This window comes from Rhineura floridana, chromosome 3 (genome assembly GCF_030035675.1).
Source record: "Rhineura floridana isolate rRhiFlo1 chromosome 3, rRhiFlo1.hap2, whole genome shotgun sequence".
NCBI lineage: Eukaryota > Metazoa > Chordata > Lepidosauria > Squamata > Rhineuridae > Rhineura > Rhineura floridana.
The window spans coordinates 228,217,518-228,236,951 of NC_084482.1; the positions used below are offsets into that span (position 1 = coordinate 228,217,518).

General features: G+C 43.3%; 1 protein-coding gene and 1 pseudogene across 4 annotated transcripts in view; one reads left to right on the plus strand and one right to left on the minus strand.

The window, feature by feature from the left end:
* The window catches only part of LOC133381838 (zinc finger protein 135-like), a 30,203-nt gene extending 11,155 nt beyond the window's left edge, over positions 1–19,048 (plus strand). For 2 of the 4 annotated variants that reach the window (XM_061621358.1, XM_061621359.1), the window contains one exon: positions 15,670–19,048. In XM_061621358.1, coding sequence (XP_061477342.1) covers positions 15,670–17,012 — 1,343 coding nt within the window. In that variant the 3' untranslated portion in view covers positions 17,013–19,048. Of the gene's footprint in view, positions 1–3,943; positions 4,187–15,669 lie in introns of all 4 variants that reach the window. The other 2 variants (XM_061621360.1, XM_061621361.1) reach the window with 2 other exon arrangements.
* Positions 1,864–5,114, minus strand: LOC133381988 (zinc finger protein 79-like; annotated as a pseudogene).
* Positions 19,049–19,434: the final 386 nt, after the last annotated feature.

Genomic DNA, 19,434 nt, shown 5'->3' on the forward strand with positions numbered 1-19,434 from the left:
CTTGCGGAGGGCAGAGAGCGGAAGAGAAAGCACGAAGCGGGACTGACGCGCGTTTTCTGACTTCTCCCTTCCTGCTCGGAGCGGAGAGTTACGATCTCCTCCCTCCCTCGGGACCGCTCCGACTCTGGGGCACAAACCCCACACAGACCAGGAAGTGCCCCCCCCAGGAAATAAGGCTGTTCGCTCCGCTTGCTGCACCTCGTGGTCCTCTGCAGCCGTCAGCCTCCTGCGCCCCAAGGCGGGCTTCTCTTCCCGGAGGGAGGGAGGGAGGCTGCCCCCCTCCTCCCCCATTCAGTACTGTATCCCCCCCTCCCTTTGTGATTAAAACGTCCTACCTGTCTGGGATCCAGAGCGCAATTCACTGGCCCTCTGCAGGACTGAGATGCCTTTCTCCCCCCGGCAGGAAGTTGCCATGAAAAGGAGGAGAGACAGAAATTGAATTGGGGGTGGCAGTGGCGCCCAAAAGAGCTGCAATGGGGGGGGAGAGGATTTGCTCTCGGGGAGGGTCCCCTCCTCTCTCCCGCCTCCGAGGGACTGAAAGGCTCCCCTGGTCTCCTGCTGATGAGTTTCAAAGAAATGCATTTTGGCTTCCCGCCTCTGATCCGCGCAAAGCAGTTACAAAGAGCGCGGCTGCAGGGCCAGATCCACTGGCCCGGGGGTCCTTGAGAAAGTTGAAGATACAGGCTTGCAGCAAAGATAGGCCTTTCTTTAGTTAGACTCCCTTGATGTTGGTGGAGCTCTGCAACATGCCACTGCTTGCCAGGGTATTTCATACATTATAGGACAAAGGCATTAGCGTATCCCAATCAGGAAGCTACACATAAGAAGAGCCTGCTGGATCAGGCCAGTGGCCCATCTAGTCCAGCATCCTCTTCTCACAGTGGCCAACCAGGTGCCTGGGGGAAGCCCGCAAGCAGGACCCGAGTGCAAGAACACTCTCCCCTCCTGAGGCTTCCGGCAAGTGGTTTTCAGAGCATGCTGCCTCTGACTAGGGTGGCAGAGCACAGCCATCACGGCTAGTAGCCATTGATAGCCCTGTCCTCTATGAATTTGTATAAGAACATAAGCATTGTTGTTGTTGTTATGTGCCTTCAAGTCAATTATGACTTATGGCGACCCTATGAATCAGCGACCTCCAAGAGCATCTGTCATGAACCACCCTGTTCAGATCTTGTAATCAATCCATCTCGTGTTTGGCCTTCCTTTTTTTCTACTCCCTTCTGTTTTTCCCAGCATTATTGTCTTTTCTAGTGAATCAGGTCTTCTCATGATGTGTCCAAAGTATGATAACCTCAGCTTCATCATTTTAGCTTCTAGTGACAGTTCTGGTTTAATTTGTTCTAACACCCAATTATTTGTTTTTTTCGCGGTCCATGTTCAGTAATACATCTTTGCATTTGAGGACCTTTTCTAGTTCAAACTCACTATGGTGACTGCTCCCAATTGGGCAAATGAACTGTGTAGTTCATGAAAAGTGCAGAGAGCAGACCCTTTCACAGAGAAACAATTCTCAAAGCGCTTTAACAATCAACACCTCTTCCCAGAGATTTCTGCAAATTATATCTCTGTGTGGGGAGTAGAGGTCTCAGCACCCTTCACAAATTACAGTGCCCAGGATCCTTTTGGGGAAGCCATGACTGTTTAAAGTGGAATAATGGTGGAATAAATGTATGGTCTGAATGTGGTATCGCTCCCAAAGGCTGCCCTCCTGTTCGCCCCTTAGAATCTCATTTACAAATTCATGGAAGCTAAGGCAAATCAGTTGCTGGAAGCCGCAGGAGGGGAGAGTGCTCCTGCACTCAGGTCCTGCTTGCCGGCTTCCCTTTGGGGCATCCAGTTGGCCACTGCGAGAGCAGAATGCTGGACTAGATGGGCCACTGGCCTGATCCAGCTGGCTCTTATGTTCTTATGTTTCTGTACCAAAGAGAGGTGTGAATCCCAACTGAAATGGATCATAGAATCATAGTAGAGTTGGAAGGGGCTTATAAGGCCATCAAGTCCAACCCCCTGCTCAATGCAGAAATCTAAATCAAAGCATTCCCAACAGATGGCTCTAGAACATCTATCTCCTCCCAGAGTACCTGGATCTGGCTGGCCACCACCCTCTAAAGAATCTTGCCCAGAAAGGCCAGTATAATTAGAAAATATAATTAACAATCTCACAATATGGATCAGTTACTCCTGAAAATTCTGCATGTCTGAATTTGCCTTCTAGTTAATCAGACCACTGATAGACTGTAGACAAAACCCTATTCTCACTCCCTTCCTGCTATGAGAACCAGATGAAGGTGAGGTCCTTCATTTGCCCCTCTGGGCAAGAGGGCTGTGACCAGATGATCAGATGGTGAAATCAGTTTGGAAAATATACTTAAAATACATCAGCAGAAGACAAGACCCATCTGCTTCCATCCTGGCTGCGAAGGCCCTCCCACCCCCCAAGTCCAGCCAGGGAGGGGGCATTCCTTCCTTCCTTCCCTCCAGCCTCTGCCTGGAGACTTTTGAGGCCACGAAGGGCCTGGTCAGGATGAATGCCCTCCACCCCTTATGCTCTTTCTGCCAGCTCTGGGGCACAGAGGCATCAAGTCACCTTCCCCCGTTCTCCCCCAGATATTACCCACCCATAAGGCTGCATTTTTGCCAAGGCAACCCCACTAAATCAGCCCATTATCTGTGGATTCCAAGAGGAGAAAGATGGGGGGGCTCTTCTCTCCCCCCAAAAAGCACATTCTTGCTTTTTGCAATCTGCCCCACCTTTGGGTGCTTTTCATTGCCAAGGAATCTCACTAGGCCGCTTTCCCTCCCCCAGTGCCTGTCTATCCCTCTCCCCCCAATTTAACACCTCCCTCATTTCTCGGGATCAAAATGTGTCCCTCTTCCAGGTCTTTAGCACTGCCCCCCCAGGAGGTGCCCCCCATAGGGCTTCTTCCTCTGCACCAAGGCCTCTTTCCCCCAGAATTCGGCAGTCAGGGAAACCACTGGGCCAGACCGCCTGGCCTTTCCAGCTCTTCCCCTTCCGGGGTCCTTTCTGCCTAAGAGGCCTTTCTGCCTGATGCCTTTGCTTTCAAGGGCTGCAAACAAACCAAAACAGACCCCTGGACTGCACCCAGGTTTGCAGCTGAGCCTTGCCTGCCAATTCTCACTCCCTTCCTGGTATGAGAACCAGATGAATGTGAGGTCCTTCATTATTATTATTATTACTATTATTACTATTATTATTATTATTATTAATAATAATATCTTTATTTATACCCCACCCGTTTTCCAGACTGGAACTCAAGGCGGCTTCCAGATAAAAATGTACATATCATTAAGAACCTATAAAAATATAAAACCTATAAAGATATAAAATCAGCATTAAAACAGGATTAAACTATTAAGATGTTAAAACCAATTACTCTTAAAATACTTCGTTTGCCCCTCTGGGCAAGAGGGCTGTGACCAGATGATCGAAGAGTGAAATCAGTTTGAAAAATAAACTTAAAATACATCAGCAGAAGACAAGTGAATAACACACTTTATTAAATATGTTAGCATAGTCCACATAAAAATATAAAGCAAAATCAAAACCACATTATAAAAAGTATTGCGAAACAATGATTAGATGAGCAAATAAACTGAAACAAACTTTATTTAGTTATTTATTTAACAAAATTTGTATAGTACTGAAGAGATTTACAAACCAAATAACATATTAAAACTGTAAATAAAATCATTTGAAAACAAATTTTAAAATTGAAAATAAAAACATTGAAAAAGTATGCAAAACTATATGAAAGCACCTGGTAAAGTGGAAGGACAGAACATAGAAGGATTAGCTTTTTTAATTCTTTATATATAATTATTAAGAGCTTCCCATAAAATACTGTATATCAAAAGTGCCACTAATAAAAACAATTTGACGTTTCACACAAAACAATTAAAATATTTTTTAAATCCAATACAGATACAGATTGCGATAAAGATCTCCCCTGAAAAGGTTTGTGGAAACAGGAAGGTCTGCAAGAGGCATCAAAAAGAAAAATAGACTCTGCCTGTCTGATATGTAACAGCAGAGAGTTCCAAAGGGGAGGTGCCACCACACTAAATACTGGGTTCCTTCATCATTCAGAATGGACCTACTGATGAGATGGTATAAGCCAAGAAGCCCTCTGCTGCAGACCTAAGTGACTAGTTTGGTATATATCAGGTGAGATAATATTTTGGGTATCCTGGTCCAAGCTATGTAGGGCTTTAAATATTTGTAGCCCCCAAATTAAAGTTAACTACAAACTTAATATTGCTAAATACTATCTTAGCCTACCTAAATTCCATCAGTCCTCTGGTTTAAAGATGTACAGCAAGGCTCACACGGAAGTTTGTTGTACATTCCATTCCTTTAAATGTGTGTATTCTTTGAGGAATAGTAAGGTTACTCCTTACACTAAAACTGTTCCCACACTCACTGCATTAGAAGGGTTTCTCCTTTGTGTGTGTACTTTGATGTACATTAAGGTGATTGCTCTGGCGGAAGCTCTTTCCACACTCCATGCATGTAAATGGCTTCTCCCCTGTGTGGGTTCTTTTATGACGAATAAGGTCAGCGTTCAAACTGAAGCTTTTTCCACACTCAATGCATTTAAATGGCTTCTCCCCTGTGTGTGTTCTAAGATGTAATGAAAGGCTAGTGCCTTGCCTGAAGGTCTTTCCACACTCCATGCATTTAAATGGCTTCTCCCCTGTGTGGACTCTTTTATGATGAATAAGGTTAGCGTTAAAACGAAAGCTTTTTCCACACTCCATGCATGTAAATGGCTTCTCCCCTGTGTGGACTCTTTGATGTGCAGTAAGGGTATGGTTCTCGTTGAAACACTTTCCACATTCCATGCATTCAAATGGCTCCTCCCCTGTGTGGACTCTTTTATGACGAATAAGGTGAGCATTCAAACTAAAGCTTTTTCCACACTCCATACATTTAAATGGCTTCTCCCCTGTGTGGACTCTTTTTTGACAAATAAGGTGAGCGTTCAAACTAAAGCTCTTTCCACACTCCATGCATTTAAATGGTTTCTCCCCTGTGTGCATTTTTGATGAGTATTAAGGTTACTGCTTCTACTGAAGCACTTTCCACACTCCATGCATTTAAATGGCTTCTCCCCTGTGTGGACTCTTTTATGACTAATAAGTTGAGCGTTCAAATGAAAGCTTTTTCCACACTCCATGCATTTAAATGGTTTCTTCCCTGTGTGTGTTCTAAGATGTAAAGAAAGGCTAGTGCCTTGCCTGAAGCTCTTTCCACACTCTATACATTCAAATGGTTTCTCCTTTATGTGTGTTCTTTTATGTACCGTAAGTTTACTGCTTACAGAGAAGCTCTTTCCACATTCCATGCATTTAAATGATTTCTTCCCTCTGTGCGTTTTGCGAGACAAACTCTGAGAAGTAGAAGATTTCTTTCTCCCATTCGTTGACTGGCTTTTTTTAGATGTTTTCGTGCCCACATGATTTCCAAGCATCTCTTTTTGTGCTTCACACCTGGCCGTTACCGATGACACCATGGGTGGTTGCCTATAATTCTCACTCTTCTGTCCATCATCTGCTGAGGGGGAGGAGGAAGACAAAAAATAACATTGGCATTCCAAGGCAAAAACAAAGGATCTCAGCACGGATCGAGCCCAATTAGCTGTTTCTCAATATCTGCATCTCCACAATTCTCCCCTTTTCCTGCAACCAAGGTTGTCTGAATATTCTACAGTCTCATACAGCAAAATGAATTCATTTCAGGTCCAAGTATCATGTCACTAAGTGTTGGAAGTGGGGCAAGAACAACTCCTGTTTTGTTCTTTTGTTTATGCTCCAGAAGGGAGATAGAGTTAGGGTCCTCCAGATGGATTGGCTTGTTTACCTTTTACCTGTGATGCTCTGACTGACTTCCTTCTGTCGCTAGACTGTGACGCCTTTAGGGAAGCTTACCTGTCCCTCCTCCTTCTGCCCTTTCCCATTCCTTTCTTCTCTGGCTGACCAGGAGAGAGGAGACATCCCTTTGTCTCTGCTCTCTCTCTAAGCATGGGGCTGACTCCTGCACCTGGGAGTTATGCCTCCAACTTAGCTAGTTAGTGAGAACTAGGTATGCCTTTCTATCTACTATGTATTTCTCTAAATAAAGTAGTTTTTCTTATTTGACTAAGTCTCAGTGATGCTGTTGCAGGGTAAAAGCCTGCTTTCTTAGGCAAACGCACGCACACACTGGCACACTCGCATTTCAACATCTGCTGTTACTCTCTGCTGCTGTGGTGCTGCTTTTAAACGAAATTAAGCAACACAACTACACACAGCGCTACAAGGGTTATGGGCCCAGCCTACTAAGTTGCATGCAAGTTGTAGCTGAAGCTGACAGTGCTGCGTGTAATTTACAAGGGAGACTTTGAGTTAGAAAGAAAAGCAGAACAGAGATTGAAAAGATGGCTGAAGTAACTTTGCTGGAGAGACGTGTTCCAAGGCTTGAAAAGGATAACTTCGAACTAAGGGATTTAAGGTTCAAAGCGCTCCTGGAAGGAGAAGAGCTGGAAGGAATCCTGACTGAGAGAGAACCCTCGGCTGAGGATGCAAACGCAAGGGCTGCATGGACACGTAAGCACGCAAAAGTAAAGTCTCTGCTTATTTCCGCGCTATCAAATGAAGCTCTGAATATCTGTACAGATTGTAGCAATGTTAGACAAATGTATGGAAGGCTGGAAGAAGTTTATAACAAGAAAAAAGAGCCATATTTTATATTTGTACAAAGAGTTGTTTTCTCTGAAAGAAACTAATGAAAGAGGAAGCCTGAGTAAATACATAGAAAAGTTTTCAGAACGTTTAGCAAGATTGGAAAGATGTGGCAGAGTACTTGATGAAGAATTAAAGAAAGGATTGCTTTTAAGCTCTCTTAATGAGGATCATAAATTAATTTGCTGTGTACTAGAGAATTCTGAACAAAGCCTGAATCAGATCATGTCGTATTTAAAGGATCAGGACTTGAGGGAAAAGAAGGAAATGCAGGCTGTCTCTGAGCAAGCAAACCTTACTGTGGGGAGAGACAAGCAAACAAAAGGAAGCCGCATGGGTCATCAACCCAATCCACAAAAGAGCCAAGACAGACGGGGTCTGTGCTTCAAGTGTGGCTCTCAAAACCATTTTCAAAGAAATTGCGATAGGGGGCAGACGAGAGAAAGGCCTGACTTTAAACAGAGGCCAGCTGAAGTGAGAGATGCCTCCAGGCAAACCTTTAAACAAAGGCAGAGAAAGGCGGAAAAAGAGGATTTTAGCTTCTATGTGCCTCACGAAGGGAAGAGTGATCCTAAAGGCAGATTTTTAATGGACTCAGGATCGACCTCACATGTAATAAATGATAGAAGTCTGTTTAAAAGTTTTGAAAATCATAAGCAAAAGATAATGACAGCGTCTGGAGAGGAAATTTTCTCTGAAGGAAAAGGGACAGTGAAATTATTGTGTAAAGTGCCAAATGGACAAACATCGGTGGAACTGAAGGAATGTTTATTTGTTCCAAGTTTTAGGGACAATCTAATCAGTGTTACTAGGATGTTACGATTTGGAGCTGAACTCCATATAAATGGAGAATTTTGTCATGTTCTAAGTAAAGGAGTAATAAGTTGCACTGCAAAGGTGGAAAATGGACTTTTAGTTCTTGATTGCTTGGAACCTATGCATGCAAATGTGGTCAAGGAAACCAATGATTCTCAATGCTTACATACTTGGCATAGAAGGATGGGACACGCAAGTTTAGCCAGAGTTACTGCTCTAGAGAAAGAGAATCTGGCAGGTTGAAATGCAACCTGTATTTATTTATTTAACAAAATCTATATACTGCTTACTCAACAGAAAGCCTCTAAGTGGTTCACAAAGAACAATTTAAAATATGCATTATAAAAATAGAAATTAAAAGACAAATCTAACAGGTAAAGGAAACAGGGTTTAGGCTAACCTAATCTGTTGCCTCAAAACCTTTTTTTAAAAATGTGCATGCCATGTTTATTTTTAATGTGGAAAAGGGTCACCAGCCAGAAAAGAGAGGCTTTTACCCTGCATCAGCATCACTGAGACTGGAGACTTGGTAAAATAAGAAAAGCTACCTTATTTGTAGAAATACATAGTAGATAGAAAGGCAAACCTAGTTCGAACTAACTAATTAAGTTGGAGCATAATGCCCAGGTGTAGGGGTTAGCCTCATGGCTTGGGGAGAGCAGAGACAAAGGGATGTTTCCTCTCTCACGGACAGTCGGAGGAGAAAGGAATGGAAAGGGCGGAAGGCGGAGGGGCAGGTAAGCTTCCCTAAAGGCGTCACAGTCTAGCGACGGAAGGAGGTCAGTCAGAGCATCACAGGTAAAGGTAAACAAGCCTATCCATCTGAAGGACCCTAGCTCTGTCTTCCTTCTGGAGCACAAACGAAAGAACAGACCAGGAGTTGCTCTTGCCCGACTTCCAGCACCCCTTCTCAATGAGTGTTTGGTTCAGTCCACAAGATTCAACTTCTCTCGCAGCTTGCAATGTCTGACTTTGCCCAATGCCTTCGTGAGAGCGTCTGCAGTCATGCCTTCTGTTGGACAATACTCCATCTTCTGTAGTCCTCTGCGGTAGGTATCTCTAATGAAATGGTGCTTCACGTCTATGTACTTGGTGCGTGAACTCACCCCTTCTGACTCCAAGAGTCTGTTGCATCCTTGCTTGCTTCCCAGTCCCTTTTGGATGGCGAGCTGGTTCTTCAGCACAGGTATCCCACGGCTACCACCACAACTGGCTTGGTAACAGTAGTCACATGAAGGTTTTCTTTAGCATTTGGCTTCTTCTTGAATTTCCTCTTGTAGCCTGCAGCTTTCCTTCCTTGAGGAAGCTTGGTTGGTGTCCAAATTTTACTTTGGTGTACAGATTCCAGGTCTTGCTTGGCTGGCTGCCTCCAGCTCTCAGCTTCGGCTTTGGGTAAGGAATCAACCTCTTTCCGGGTCTCTGGTTCTGGAAGTTCATCTCTTACAAGCTAACTGTCTGGTGGTACACCTCTGTTGGTGCGTTCAGAGCGTCTGGGTGCTGGCGCTGCAGCTGCCCCTTCTGGCTCTGATGCCTCTTCTGGCTCAGTTGCCTCTTCTGGCTCAGACTCCTCCCCTTCCTCTGCAGGTATATTGTTATACCTTCTGTGGTGGAAGAATAACTCAGCTTCTTCTTCCATGTCGCTGTCATCTGTTTGGTGTGGCACCCCTTCTGGTCGGTGTGCGCTCTTTCTTTCATCAAAATAGACAGCTCTGCATACTTCAACTTTGCCAGTTTTGGGATCTATTACTCTGTATCCCTTCTGCGTTGGAGAATATCCAATAAATATCACTTCCCTGGCAGTGTTGTGAAGTTTGGATCTCTTTTGCTTTGGGATGTGCACAAAGGCCTTGCACCCAAATGCATGAAGGTGAGACACACTTGGTGTCCTATCACGCCATAGTTAAAATGGTGTTTTATTGGTTGCAGATGCAGGAAGTCGGTTCTGCAGGTAAGTGGCAGTAACCGCAGCTTCTCCCCAGTACTCCTTTGGTAACTGTGCATCATCTAACAAGTAACAAACCATTTGTTCAAGGGTCCTGTTCATTCTCTCTGAGACCCCATTCTGCTCTGGGTTGTACACAACTGTAGTCTGGTGCTCTGTGCTTTCCTCATGGAGAAAGGCTTGCATAGCCCTAGCCTCATTATCAGATCTTATGATCTGTGGCTCTCTGCAAATTTATTGGACAATCGTAACATGGTCCTTCAGTTTTTGAAGTACTTGACTTTTCTCCTTTATTAAATACTTTATAGTACAGTATATCTGGAGTAGTCATCTATAAAAGTCAGCATGTACAAGTTTCCACCTTGGGATGGCACTTTCATTGGCCCACAAAGATCAGTGTGAATTAACTCTAGAGGCTTTTTGGTTTTCCTCTCAAAACACAAATCCCATCTGTCTTGGCTCTTGTGTGGATTGGGGTGATGACTCATTCCTTTGTCCCTTTCATTTCTGCCTCTAGCAAGGTTTGCCTGTTGCTCTGACACAGCCTGCATTTCCCGCTTTCCACTAAAGTCCTGATCTCTTAAATATGATTTAAGCTGATACAGGTCTTGTTCAGAATTCTCTAATACGTAGGAAATTAATTTATGATCCTGATTAAGAGAGCTTAAAAGCAATCCTTTCTTTAATTCTTGATCCAAAAATCTGCCACATCTTTTCAATCTAGCTATAAGTTCTGAAAACTTTTCTATATATTTATTCAGACTACCTCTTTCAATAGTCTCTTTCAGGGAAAATAACTCTTTGTAAAGATATAAGATATGGCTCTTTGTTTTCTTGTTATAGACTCCCTGCAGCTTTTCATAAATTACCTTTACACTGTTGCAACTTGTACACAGATTCAGTGGTTCATCTGATAGAGCAGAAATAAGCAGAGATTTTACTTTTGCATGCTTACTTCTCCATGAAGCAGTTGCGTCTTCATCATCAGCCGAGGGTTCTCTCTCAGTCAGTATTCCTTCCAACTCTTCTCGTTCCAGGAGGGCTCTAAATTTTAAATCCCATAGTCCGAAGTTATCTTTTTCAAGCCTTGGAACGCGTCTCTCGAGCAAAGAAACTTCAGTCATCCTTTCTATTTCTGTTCTGCTTTTCTTTCTAACTTAAAGTCTCCCTTGTAAGTTACACACAAGCACTTTTAGCTTCAGCTACAACTTGCATTCAACTTAGTTTGCTGGGCCCGTAACCCTAGTTGCGCTGTGTGTATTTGTGTGTCCTTAGTTTCATTTAAAGCAACACAACAGCAGCAGAGTAGGAGCAGATGTTGAAATGCAAGTGTGCCAGCGTGTGCGTGTGTTTGCCTAAGAAAGCAGGCTTTTACCCTGCATCAACATCACTGAGACTGGAGACTTAGTAAGATAAGAAAAGCTACTTTATTTGTAGAAATACATAGTAGATAGAAAAGCAAACCAAGTTCTAACTAACTAGCTAAGTTGGAGGCATAACGCCCAGGTGTAGGGGTTAGCCTCATGGCTTGGGGAGAGCAGAGACAAAGGGATGTCTCATCTCTCCCGGACAGTCAGAGGACAAAGGAGTGGAAAGGGTGGAAGGAAGAGGGGCAGGTAAGCTTCCCTAAAGACATCACAGTCTAGCAACAGAAGGAAGTCAGTCAGAGCATCACAGGTAAAGGTAAACAAGCCTCTCCATCTGGAGGACCCTAGCTCTATCTTCCTTCTGGAGCTTAAACAAAAGAGCAAAACAGGAGTTGCTCTTGCCCCACTTCCAACCCTGCCAGTCCTCCCCAGTTTCCTAGTCTGTTAGAATTAAGGTCGCCGTTTAATTTAGGGAAGCCGAAACATGGCTCTGCCCTCCTTGTTTTAGGGTAGCCTCACAGACAAACTGTTTAGCGAGTGATGTTTTTCCTGAAACTGGTGCAAATTGGTGGGAGCTACTTCCCACTCCCTCTTCCTACACGCCAGGTGTAAGTTCCCTGCTAAATCGGAGGGTGTTACCCAGTTTCTCCACACCACACACCTTTATGGCACATCCACAGTGTACATTGAAAGCATGTGGCTTCCTCCCAAGAGTCCTGGGAGTTGTAGTTTATGAAGGGTGCTGGGAATGTAGCGCACTGAGGAAAAACTATTATCCAGGATTCATTGGGGGAAGCCATGTGCTTTACATTTGTGTTGAATGTGCTTTAAATGTCTGGTGTGATCATACACTTCTATCGTGTGTCCTCTAAGCCTTTTTTCTACAGCAAAAATCCCCAAATGTTGTGACCCTTGAGCATTCTGGTTTCCCATTTCTCTACCTCTTCCACCCCTAGAATGCTATTTTTGCAGTCAGGCAACCAGCACTGCAGACAGCATTCCAAGTGGGATCACATCTTAGATGTTTATAATGGCATTAAGATATTGGCAGTTTTATTTTCAATCTGTGTCTTAATGATCCCTCACATGGAATTCACCAATTTCATAGCAATAACGTCAGTATCTTAATTGAGGCATCCGCTATGACCTCAAGGTCTCTCTCCTGTCAGTCACCACCAGTTCAGTTCGGATTTTTCACTTCTGTGCATCACTTTACACTTCCTTAAATTTAATTGCATTTGCTCTTTAATACCCAAGCCTGCTTGGAGAGTTCCTTTTGGAGTTCCTCACAATCCCTCTTTATTTCAATCACCCTGAACTTGATATCAACAGTAAAGTTAGTTACCTCACTTCTCACCCCAAATCCATGTCATTTAGAAACAAGTTTAAAAGCACAGGTCCTAATCCTGATGATTGGCAGGAGGGCACTTCTTACATCCCTCCATTGGGAGAACTATTCATTTATTCCTGCTTTCTCCTTCCCTCGTATCCCATAATTGTTTTGTTGCACTCCATGTTTGGTAATTCTGTCTTTAATAATATTTCCCACTACTTTTCGAGGAACAGCTAATAGCCCTCTGATTTCCCGGTTACCTTCTGTGTCCTTTTGGCTTTCAAATTGTAATACATTTGCCAGTCCATATGGTAGCAAGTCTTTGGGAGAAGGTACATATTTGAGGAGGTGTCCTTGCACTTCACCCAGGAGGAACGGGCTCAGCTGGATCCAGACTAGAGAGCTCGGTACAAGGAGATCATGCAGGAGATTCCTGAGATGGCGACCTGTTCTGTTAGAATTAGGAGAGGTTAAGGATAGCCTTCTTACTCCCTTCCTGGCACCCCTGCTTCGCAAACCTGACCCACTATGCATTTCAGATTATCCGGTAGAGCTGCCATCATTTACTGTAACCTGTTTTCCCAAACAGGAAGACTCTGGGGGGCCAATTTAGTACTGATAATTCTAGGAACGCAGGATAGCACACCCTGCGCTTCCCAGCCAGAGCCCTCTTTAACTTACTGTAAGGTCTACAAACAACACTCTCCCTCAATCTGAAGAGTCAGTTTTTCTTTGCACCTCAAAATCCTTCTACTTGGTATCTGAAAGATCTTGACTTTGGTGTTCAGTGATACATCTTTGCATTTGAGGAGCTTTTCTCATATCTACCCTCCCCAGTCCTAGCTGCTTTCTGATTTCTTGACTATTGTCTCCATTTTGGTTAATGACTGTGCCAAGGTATTGTAATCCTTGACAAGTTCAATGTCATGTTGTCATTAGTCTTTTTGATGTTCAGCTGTAGTCCTGCTTTTGTGCTTTTTCCTCTTTAACTTTCATCAGCATTCGTTTTAAAGCATTACTGGTTTCTGCTAGGAGTATGGTATCATCTCCATATCTTAAATTACTGATATTTCTCCCTCCAAATTTCACACCTCTTTCATCTTGGTCCAATCCCACTTTCCATATGATATGTTCTGCATATAGATTACATAAATAGGGTGATAAAATACACCCCTGTCTCACACCCTTTCCGATGGGGAACCAATTGGTTTCTCCATATTCTGTCCTTACAATAGCCTCTTGTGGACAGTATAGGTTGCGCATCAGGACAATCAGATGCTGTGGCATCTCCATTACTTTTAAAGCATTCCATCATTTTTCATAATCTACAGAGTCAAAGGCTTTACTATAATCTATAAAGCACAGGGTGATTTCGTTCTGAAATTCCTTCGTCCGTTCCATTATCTAACTTATGTTTGCGATACGACTTGTGGTACCGCTTCCCTTTCTAAATCCAGCTTGGACATCTGGCACTTCTCGCTTCATATACGGTAAGAGCCTTTACTTTATTTGAATGGGATATTAAGGCAATAGTTCAAAAATTACTGCATTCCCTGCATATTTGTTGACAAAGTTTTGTGAAGATTTGGACAGATTCAGTCTCAGTAGCTTGTAGCAGCTCTATTGGTATGCCATCTGTTCCTGGTGATTGTTTTAAGAGCAGCTTTCTCCTCACATTCTACAATTGCTGGTTCTTTATCATATGTTTCCTCCGTCAATGAATCTGTCATCCTTGCATCTCTTTTAGAGAATTCTTCAGTATATTGCTTCCATCCTCCCTTTATTTTACCTCAATCAATCAGTGTGTTCCCCTGTTGATTATTCAACATCCCTCTGTCTAAATTTCCTTTTAATTTCTTCCTGTACTTCTGTGTAAAATCTCTTAATTTCCTCTTCTTCCATTTTTGCTGTTGGAGCATAGAATCACTCAGGCTTTGCCTTATAGCTCCTAATTGCTTTTGCTACATCACCTCTTACTATTAGTTGGTCCGCCCCAGAAACTAATGGATCCGGATGGTTTCCAAAGGGCTCTGAGGAGTTTTCCGGCTGATAGGGCTGGTGCTCCTTCCGGAACCCTTGTTGAATTTTGGAATACAGAAATGACCCAGGCGGTTGACATGATTTCTCCTGAGTGCCCTCTCCTGTGCAGAGCTCGTATGGCTCCATGATATACCCCAGAGCTGAGAGCGATGAAACAATATAGGAGACGACTTGAGTGCAGATGGAGACAAACTCCTGGTGGATGCGATTACACACTGGTCAGCTGTATTTAGGGGCAGTGCGGGCAGCAAAAAACAATATTTTACTGCCACTATCAAATCATCACTCTGCTGCCCAGCGTAGCTCTTCAGAATTGTCCGGGGGCTATTACACTCTGGCCCCAGGGACATGGTAGGACCATCTGAGGCCTGCTGTAATGAATTTGCTGGGCACTTCCAGAATAAAATCCTTAGCATCTGCCAGGACTTAGACTCCAGTGTTGTAGCAGGTGAATCAAGCAGGAAATTCAGAGCACAGCCTTGTCCTGATTTCTTGGATGAGTTTCATTTAGTACAGTTTGAGGACATTGACAAGGTGCTTGAACATTTTAGCATGCATTTTTAAATTGCTTTTTAAAAATGTGTTTTTAAATTTGTATATTTGTTTTTAATGTTTTTAATTATTGTGAACCACCCAGAGAATTTCAGCTATGGGGTGGTATACAAATGAAATAAATAAATAAATATTAGAGCAACCCTGTTTCTTCTTAATTTAACATTTCCTCTTTAATATATTTTGTAGTTGCCTGAAAATGGCCCATTCCTATCCATTTTAATTCACTCATGCCAACTATTGTAATGTTAATGCGTTCCATTTCTTGCTTAACAATTCCTAACTTTCCCTGGTTCATGCTTCTCACATTCCATGTTCCTATTGTGTACGTTGCACAACTCCAGACACTTCTTTTGCATCTTTGCGCATCAGCCACTGGGCTTCCTTTTGGCTTTGACCCAGCTGTGTCATAGCGCTACTCGTACTTGTCCTTTGTTCTTCCCCAGTAGCTCGGTGAGTGCCTTCTGCCCTGGGGGTCTCATCTTCCAGCACTTTCTCATGTTGCAGGTAACAGGGGGCTAACATTTTGGAGGGAGGGGATGCCAGCTGCCCTCTGGGGAGTGAAAAGGGCCATGTTCCTGTCAGACAGGATCCATCCTAGGCTTGTAAATTCTAGCTGTGCATAAGTACTAGGCTATCCAACTTAAATGGAGGAAGAACAGAGCAGATTTTTGTTAAAATTGTCTCTCCCTGTGACTCTTTCACAACCTGTTACCAAGCACCTACTGCTAAAATTACTCCGTACAAGGCCTCAAACTTTGACAGCTAAACTCTGATACCAACAGAGCTCCCAGAAATATGTTTTCAAAGTACTAATTGTAATATATTCACAGGATGTCTCCACATCATTTTATCACCTTTTCTTTTCATTCTATCAGGATACATCTGGGGGGTCAAAGCTGACGGAGAAGTATCTGAAGTATCACTGGAAAAAGCTGAGGAGCAGATGCAGGAGCAGAAACTGAGGAGTCAAGATGGAGCAAAGAGACAAGAGGAAAGACAGACTCACCCAGGGGACAAACCTTATAAATGCTTTGAGTGTGGAAAGAGCTTCAGGTGGAGTAGCACCCTTACTCAACATCAAAGAATTCACACAGGGGACAAACCTCATAAATGCTTTGAGTGTGGAAAGAGCTTCAGATGGAGTAGCACCCTTACTCAACATCAAAGAACTCACACAGGAGACAAACCTTATAAATGCTTTGAGTGCGGAAAGAGCTTCGGGTGGAGTAGTACCCTTACTCAACATCAAAGAACTCACACAGGAGACAAACCTTATAAATGCTTGGAGTGTGGAAAGACATTCAGTCACAGTAGCTCCCTTACTTTGCATCAAAGAACTCACACAGGGGACAAACCTTATAAATGCTTGGAGTGTGGAAAGAGCTTCAGTGAGCGTAACACCCTTACTTTGCATCAAAGAACTCACACAGGGGACAAACCTTATAAATGCTTGGAGTGTGGAAAGAGCTTCAGTCAGAATAGCACCCTTACTTCGCATCAAAGAACTCACACAGGGGACAAACCTTATAAATGCTTGGAGTGTGGAAAGAGCTTCCGTCAGAGTGCCCACCTTACTTCACATCAAAGAACTCACACAGGGGACAAACCTTATAAATGCTTGGAATGTGGAAAGAGCTTCAGTCGGAGTAGCACCCTTACTTTGCACCAAAGAACTCACACAGGGGACACACCTTATAAATGCTTGGAATGTGGAAAGAGCTTTAGTCAGAGTAGAAACCTTTCTTCGCATCAAATAATTCACACAGGGGACAAACCTTATAAATGCTTTGAGTGTGGAAAAAGCTACAGGTGGAGTAGTGACTTTTCTCAGCATCAAAGAACTCACACAGGGGACAAATGTTATCAGTGCTTGGAGTGTGGAAAGAGCTTCATTTGGAGTAGTCACCTTATTTCTCATCACAGAACTCACACAGGAGACAAACCTTATCAGTGCTTGGAGTGTGGAAAGAGCTTCAGACAGAGTAGCCACCTTACTTCGCATCAAAGAACTCACACAGGGGACAAACCTTATCAATGCTTGGAGTGTGGAAAGTGCTTCAGTCAGAGTAGCACCCTTAGTAAACATCAAGAATGTCACACAGGAGAAAAACCTTATAAATGCTTGGAGTGTGGAAAGAGGTTCAGTCGGAGTAACAACCTTTCTTTGCATCAAAGATGTCACACAGGGGACAAACCTTATAAATGCTTGGAGTGTTGAAAGACCTTTCATCAGAATGGCTACCTTCAGGCACATCAAAGGATCCTTTTAAGGGAAGAGATGCATAAATGCTTTGAATGTGGAAAAAGCTTTAAGCAGAGTTCAACTCTTTCTGTGCATCAAAGGATCCATATATGGAAGCCGGGTGTTTTTTTCCCTAAGTGTAGAAGTTTGCATTTATCCCTGTTGAATTTCATTCTGTCGTTTTCAGCGCAATGCTCCAGCATATCAAGGTCCCTTTGAATTTTGTTTCTGTCTTCCACGGTATTTGCTATGTCCCCCAACTTTGTATCATCTGCAAATTTGATAAGCATGCTTTGTACCTCCACCCAAGTCATTAATAAAAATGTTAAAGAGCACTGGGCCCAGGACTGAGCCCTATGGTACCCCACTTGTTACTTCCACCCAGTTTGAGAAGGAACCATTGAAAAGCACTCTTTGAGTACGATTCTGGAGCTAACTGTGAATCCACCTGATAGTTGTTTCATCCAGACCACATTTAGCTAGCTTGCTAATCAGAATATCATGGGGCACTTTGTCAAAAGCTTTGCTGACGTCGAGATATATTATGTCCACAGCATTCCCACAGTCTACAAGGGAGTTACCCGATCAAAAAATGAGATGAGATTAGTTTGGCAGGATTTGTTCTTCATAAATCCATGTTGGCTCCTAGTAATCACTGCATTGTTTTCAAGGTGCTTACAGACTGACTGCTTTATAATCTGCTCCAGAATTTTTCCAGATATTGATGTTAGGCTGAGTGGTCTGTAGTTCCCCGGTTCCTCCTTCTTGCCCTTTTTGAACATAGGGACAATATTAGCTCTCTGGCACTTCACCAGTCCTCCAAGATAATAGACAGCGGTTCTGAGAGTTCTTCAGTCAGTTCCTTCAATACTCTAAGATGCAGTTTGTCGGGCTCTGCCGATTTAAACTCGTTCAAAGTGATTAGGTATTCTTTGACCATTTGTCAAGCTCAAGCTCCAATCCTGCCCCTTCTACTTCATGTTTCCCAGGAGGGTCATAGACCCTGTTTTGGGAGAAGACTGAGCCAAAGTAGGAATTGAGCAATTCTGCCTTTGTCATCTGTTATCATTTTGCCATCCTCACTGAGTAGCTGTGCCACCATTTATTTTCTCTGTCTTTTACTATGGACATACCTGAAGAAAGCTTTTTTTGTTGCTTTTAGCATCCCTCGCTAGCCTCAGCTCATTCTCTGCTTTAGCCTTCCTGACACCATCCCTGCAATTCTGTGATATCTGCCTGTACTCTTCCTTTGTGGCCTGGACTTCTTTCCACTTCCTGTATGTGTCCTTTTTTGCTTTCAGGTCATCTCTAAGCTTTTTATGAAGTCACACTGGCTTCTTCTGCTGTTTCCCCCCCTTTTTTTCCTTGTTGGAATTGCTTGCCATTGCGCTTTTAGAATTTCCTTTTTTAGAAACTCCCAACCATCTTCGACTCCTTTTCTCATTAGGGTGGCTTGCCATGGAACCGTACTTACAATTGTTCTGAGTTTATTAAAATCAGCTTTCCTGAAATCGAGGGTGTACGTATGGCTACTCAGCTTTCTCTTCTGTTAAAATCAAGAATTCAAGTATGGTGTGGTCACTTTCCCCCAGAGTTCCAGTAACAGCCACTTCATCCACCAAATCATCTCTATTGGTTAGAATCAAGTCCAGGATAGTAGATAGTCTCTTAAATAAGTGCAGAGGCTGTGTGTTAGAGGTGTGTGAGAGGTTGCTGAAATGCATAGCGTCAGGGAATGTGGCCCAGCACTTCTGTGGATGAGGGTCCTTTGTGAAGATCTTCAAGGCTGTATTGGGTGTCAAGCCTGCTAACTGATGGCTGAATTTGAGCAGATCTCCCAGATGGAAACTTCGTCATGTTTCAGAGGGACTCAGACTTCGTTGCTTTTGTTTTCACGGCTTGTCTACTTTGGGGTATTTTATGAACATTATGTTAAATTGTTATCTGTATCGTTATTTATCTGTATTTTATCATTATTGTTTTCAGATTTTTAATGTCTGTTATATTTGTATGCCTATTTTGTACGTCGCCCAGAGTGGCTGGATAGCCAGCCAGATGGGCGACTAAGAAATTCAATAAATAAAAAATAAATAAATAATCTTCTGGTTGCTTCCTCCACTTTCTGTAGGACGAAGTTATCTCCATCACCAGGCAGAAATTTCTTGGAGGGGCCGTGTTTGGCAGAATTTATCTCCCAACGGATATCGGGATAATTGAAGTCCCCCATTACTAGTACATCACGCCTCCTCGAAGCATTGGCAATTTGCTTTTCAAAAGTTACTCTCTCGTCTTCTCCTTGATCGGGTGGTCGGTAATAGACTCCAAGCACCACTTTCCTTTTATTACTTGCCCCATTAATTTTAATCCAGATATTTTCGGTGGAGCTACCAAGATCATC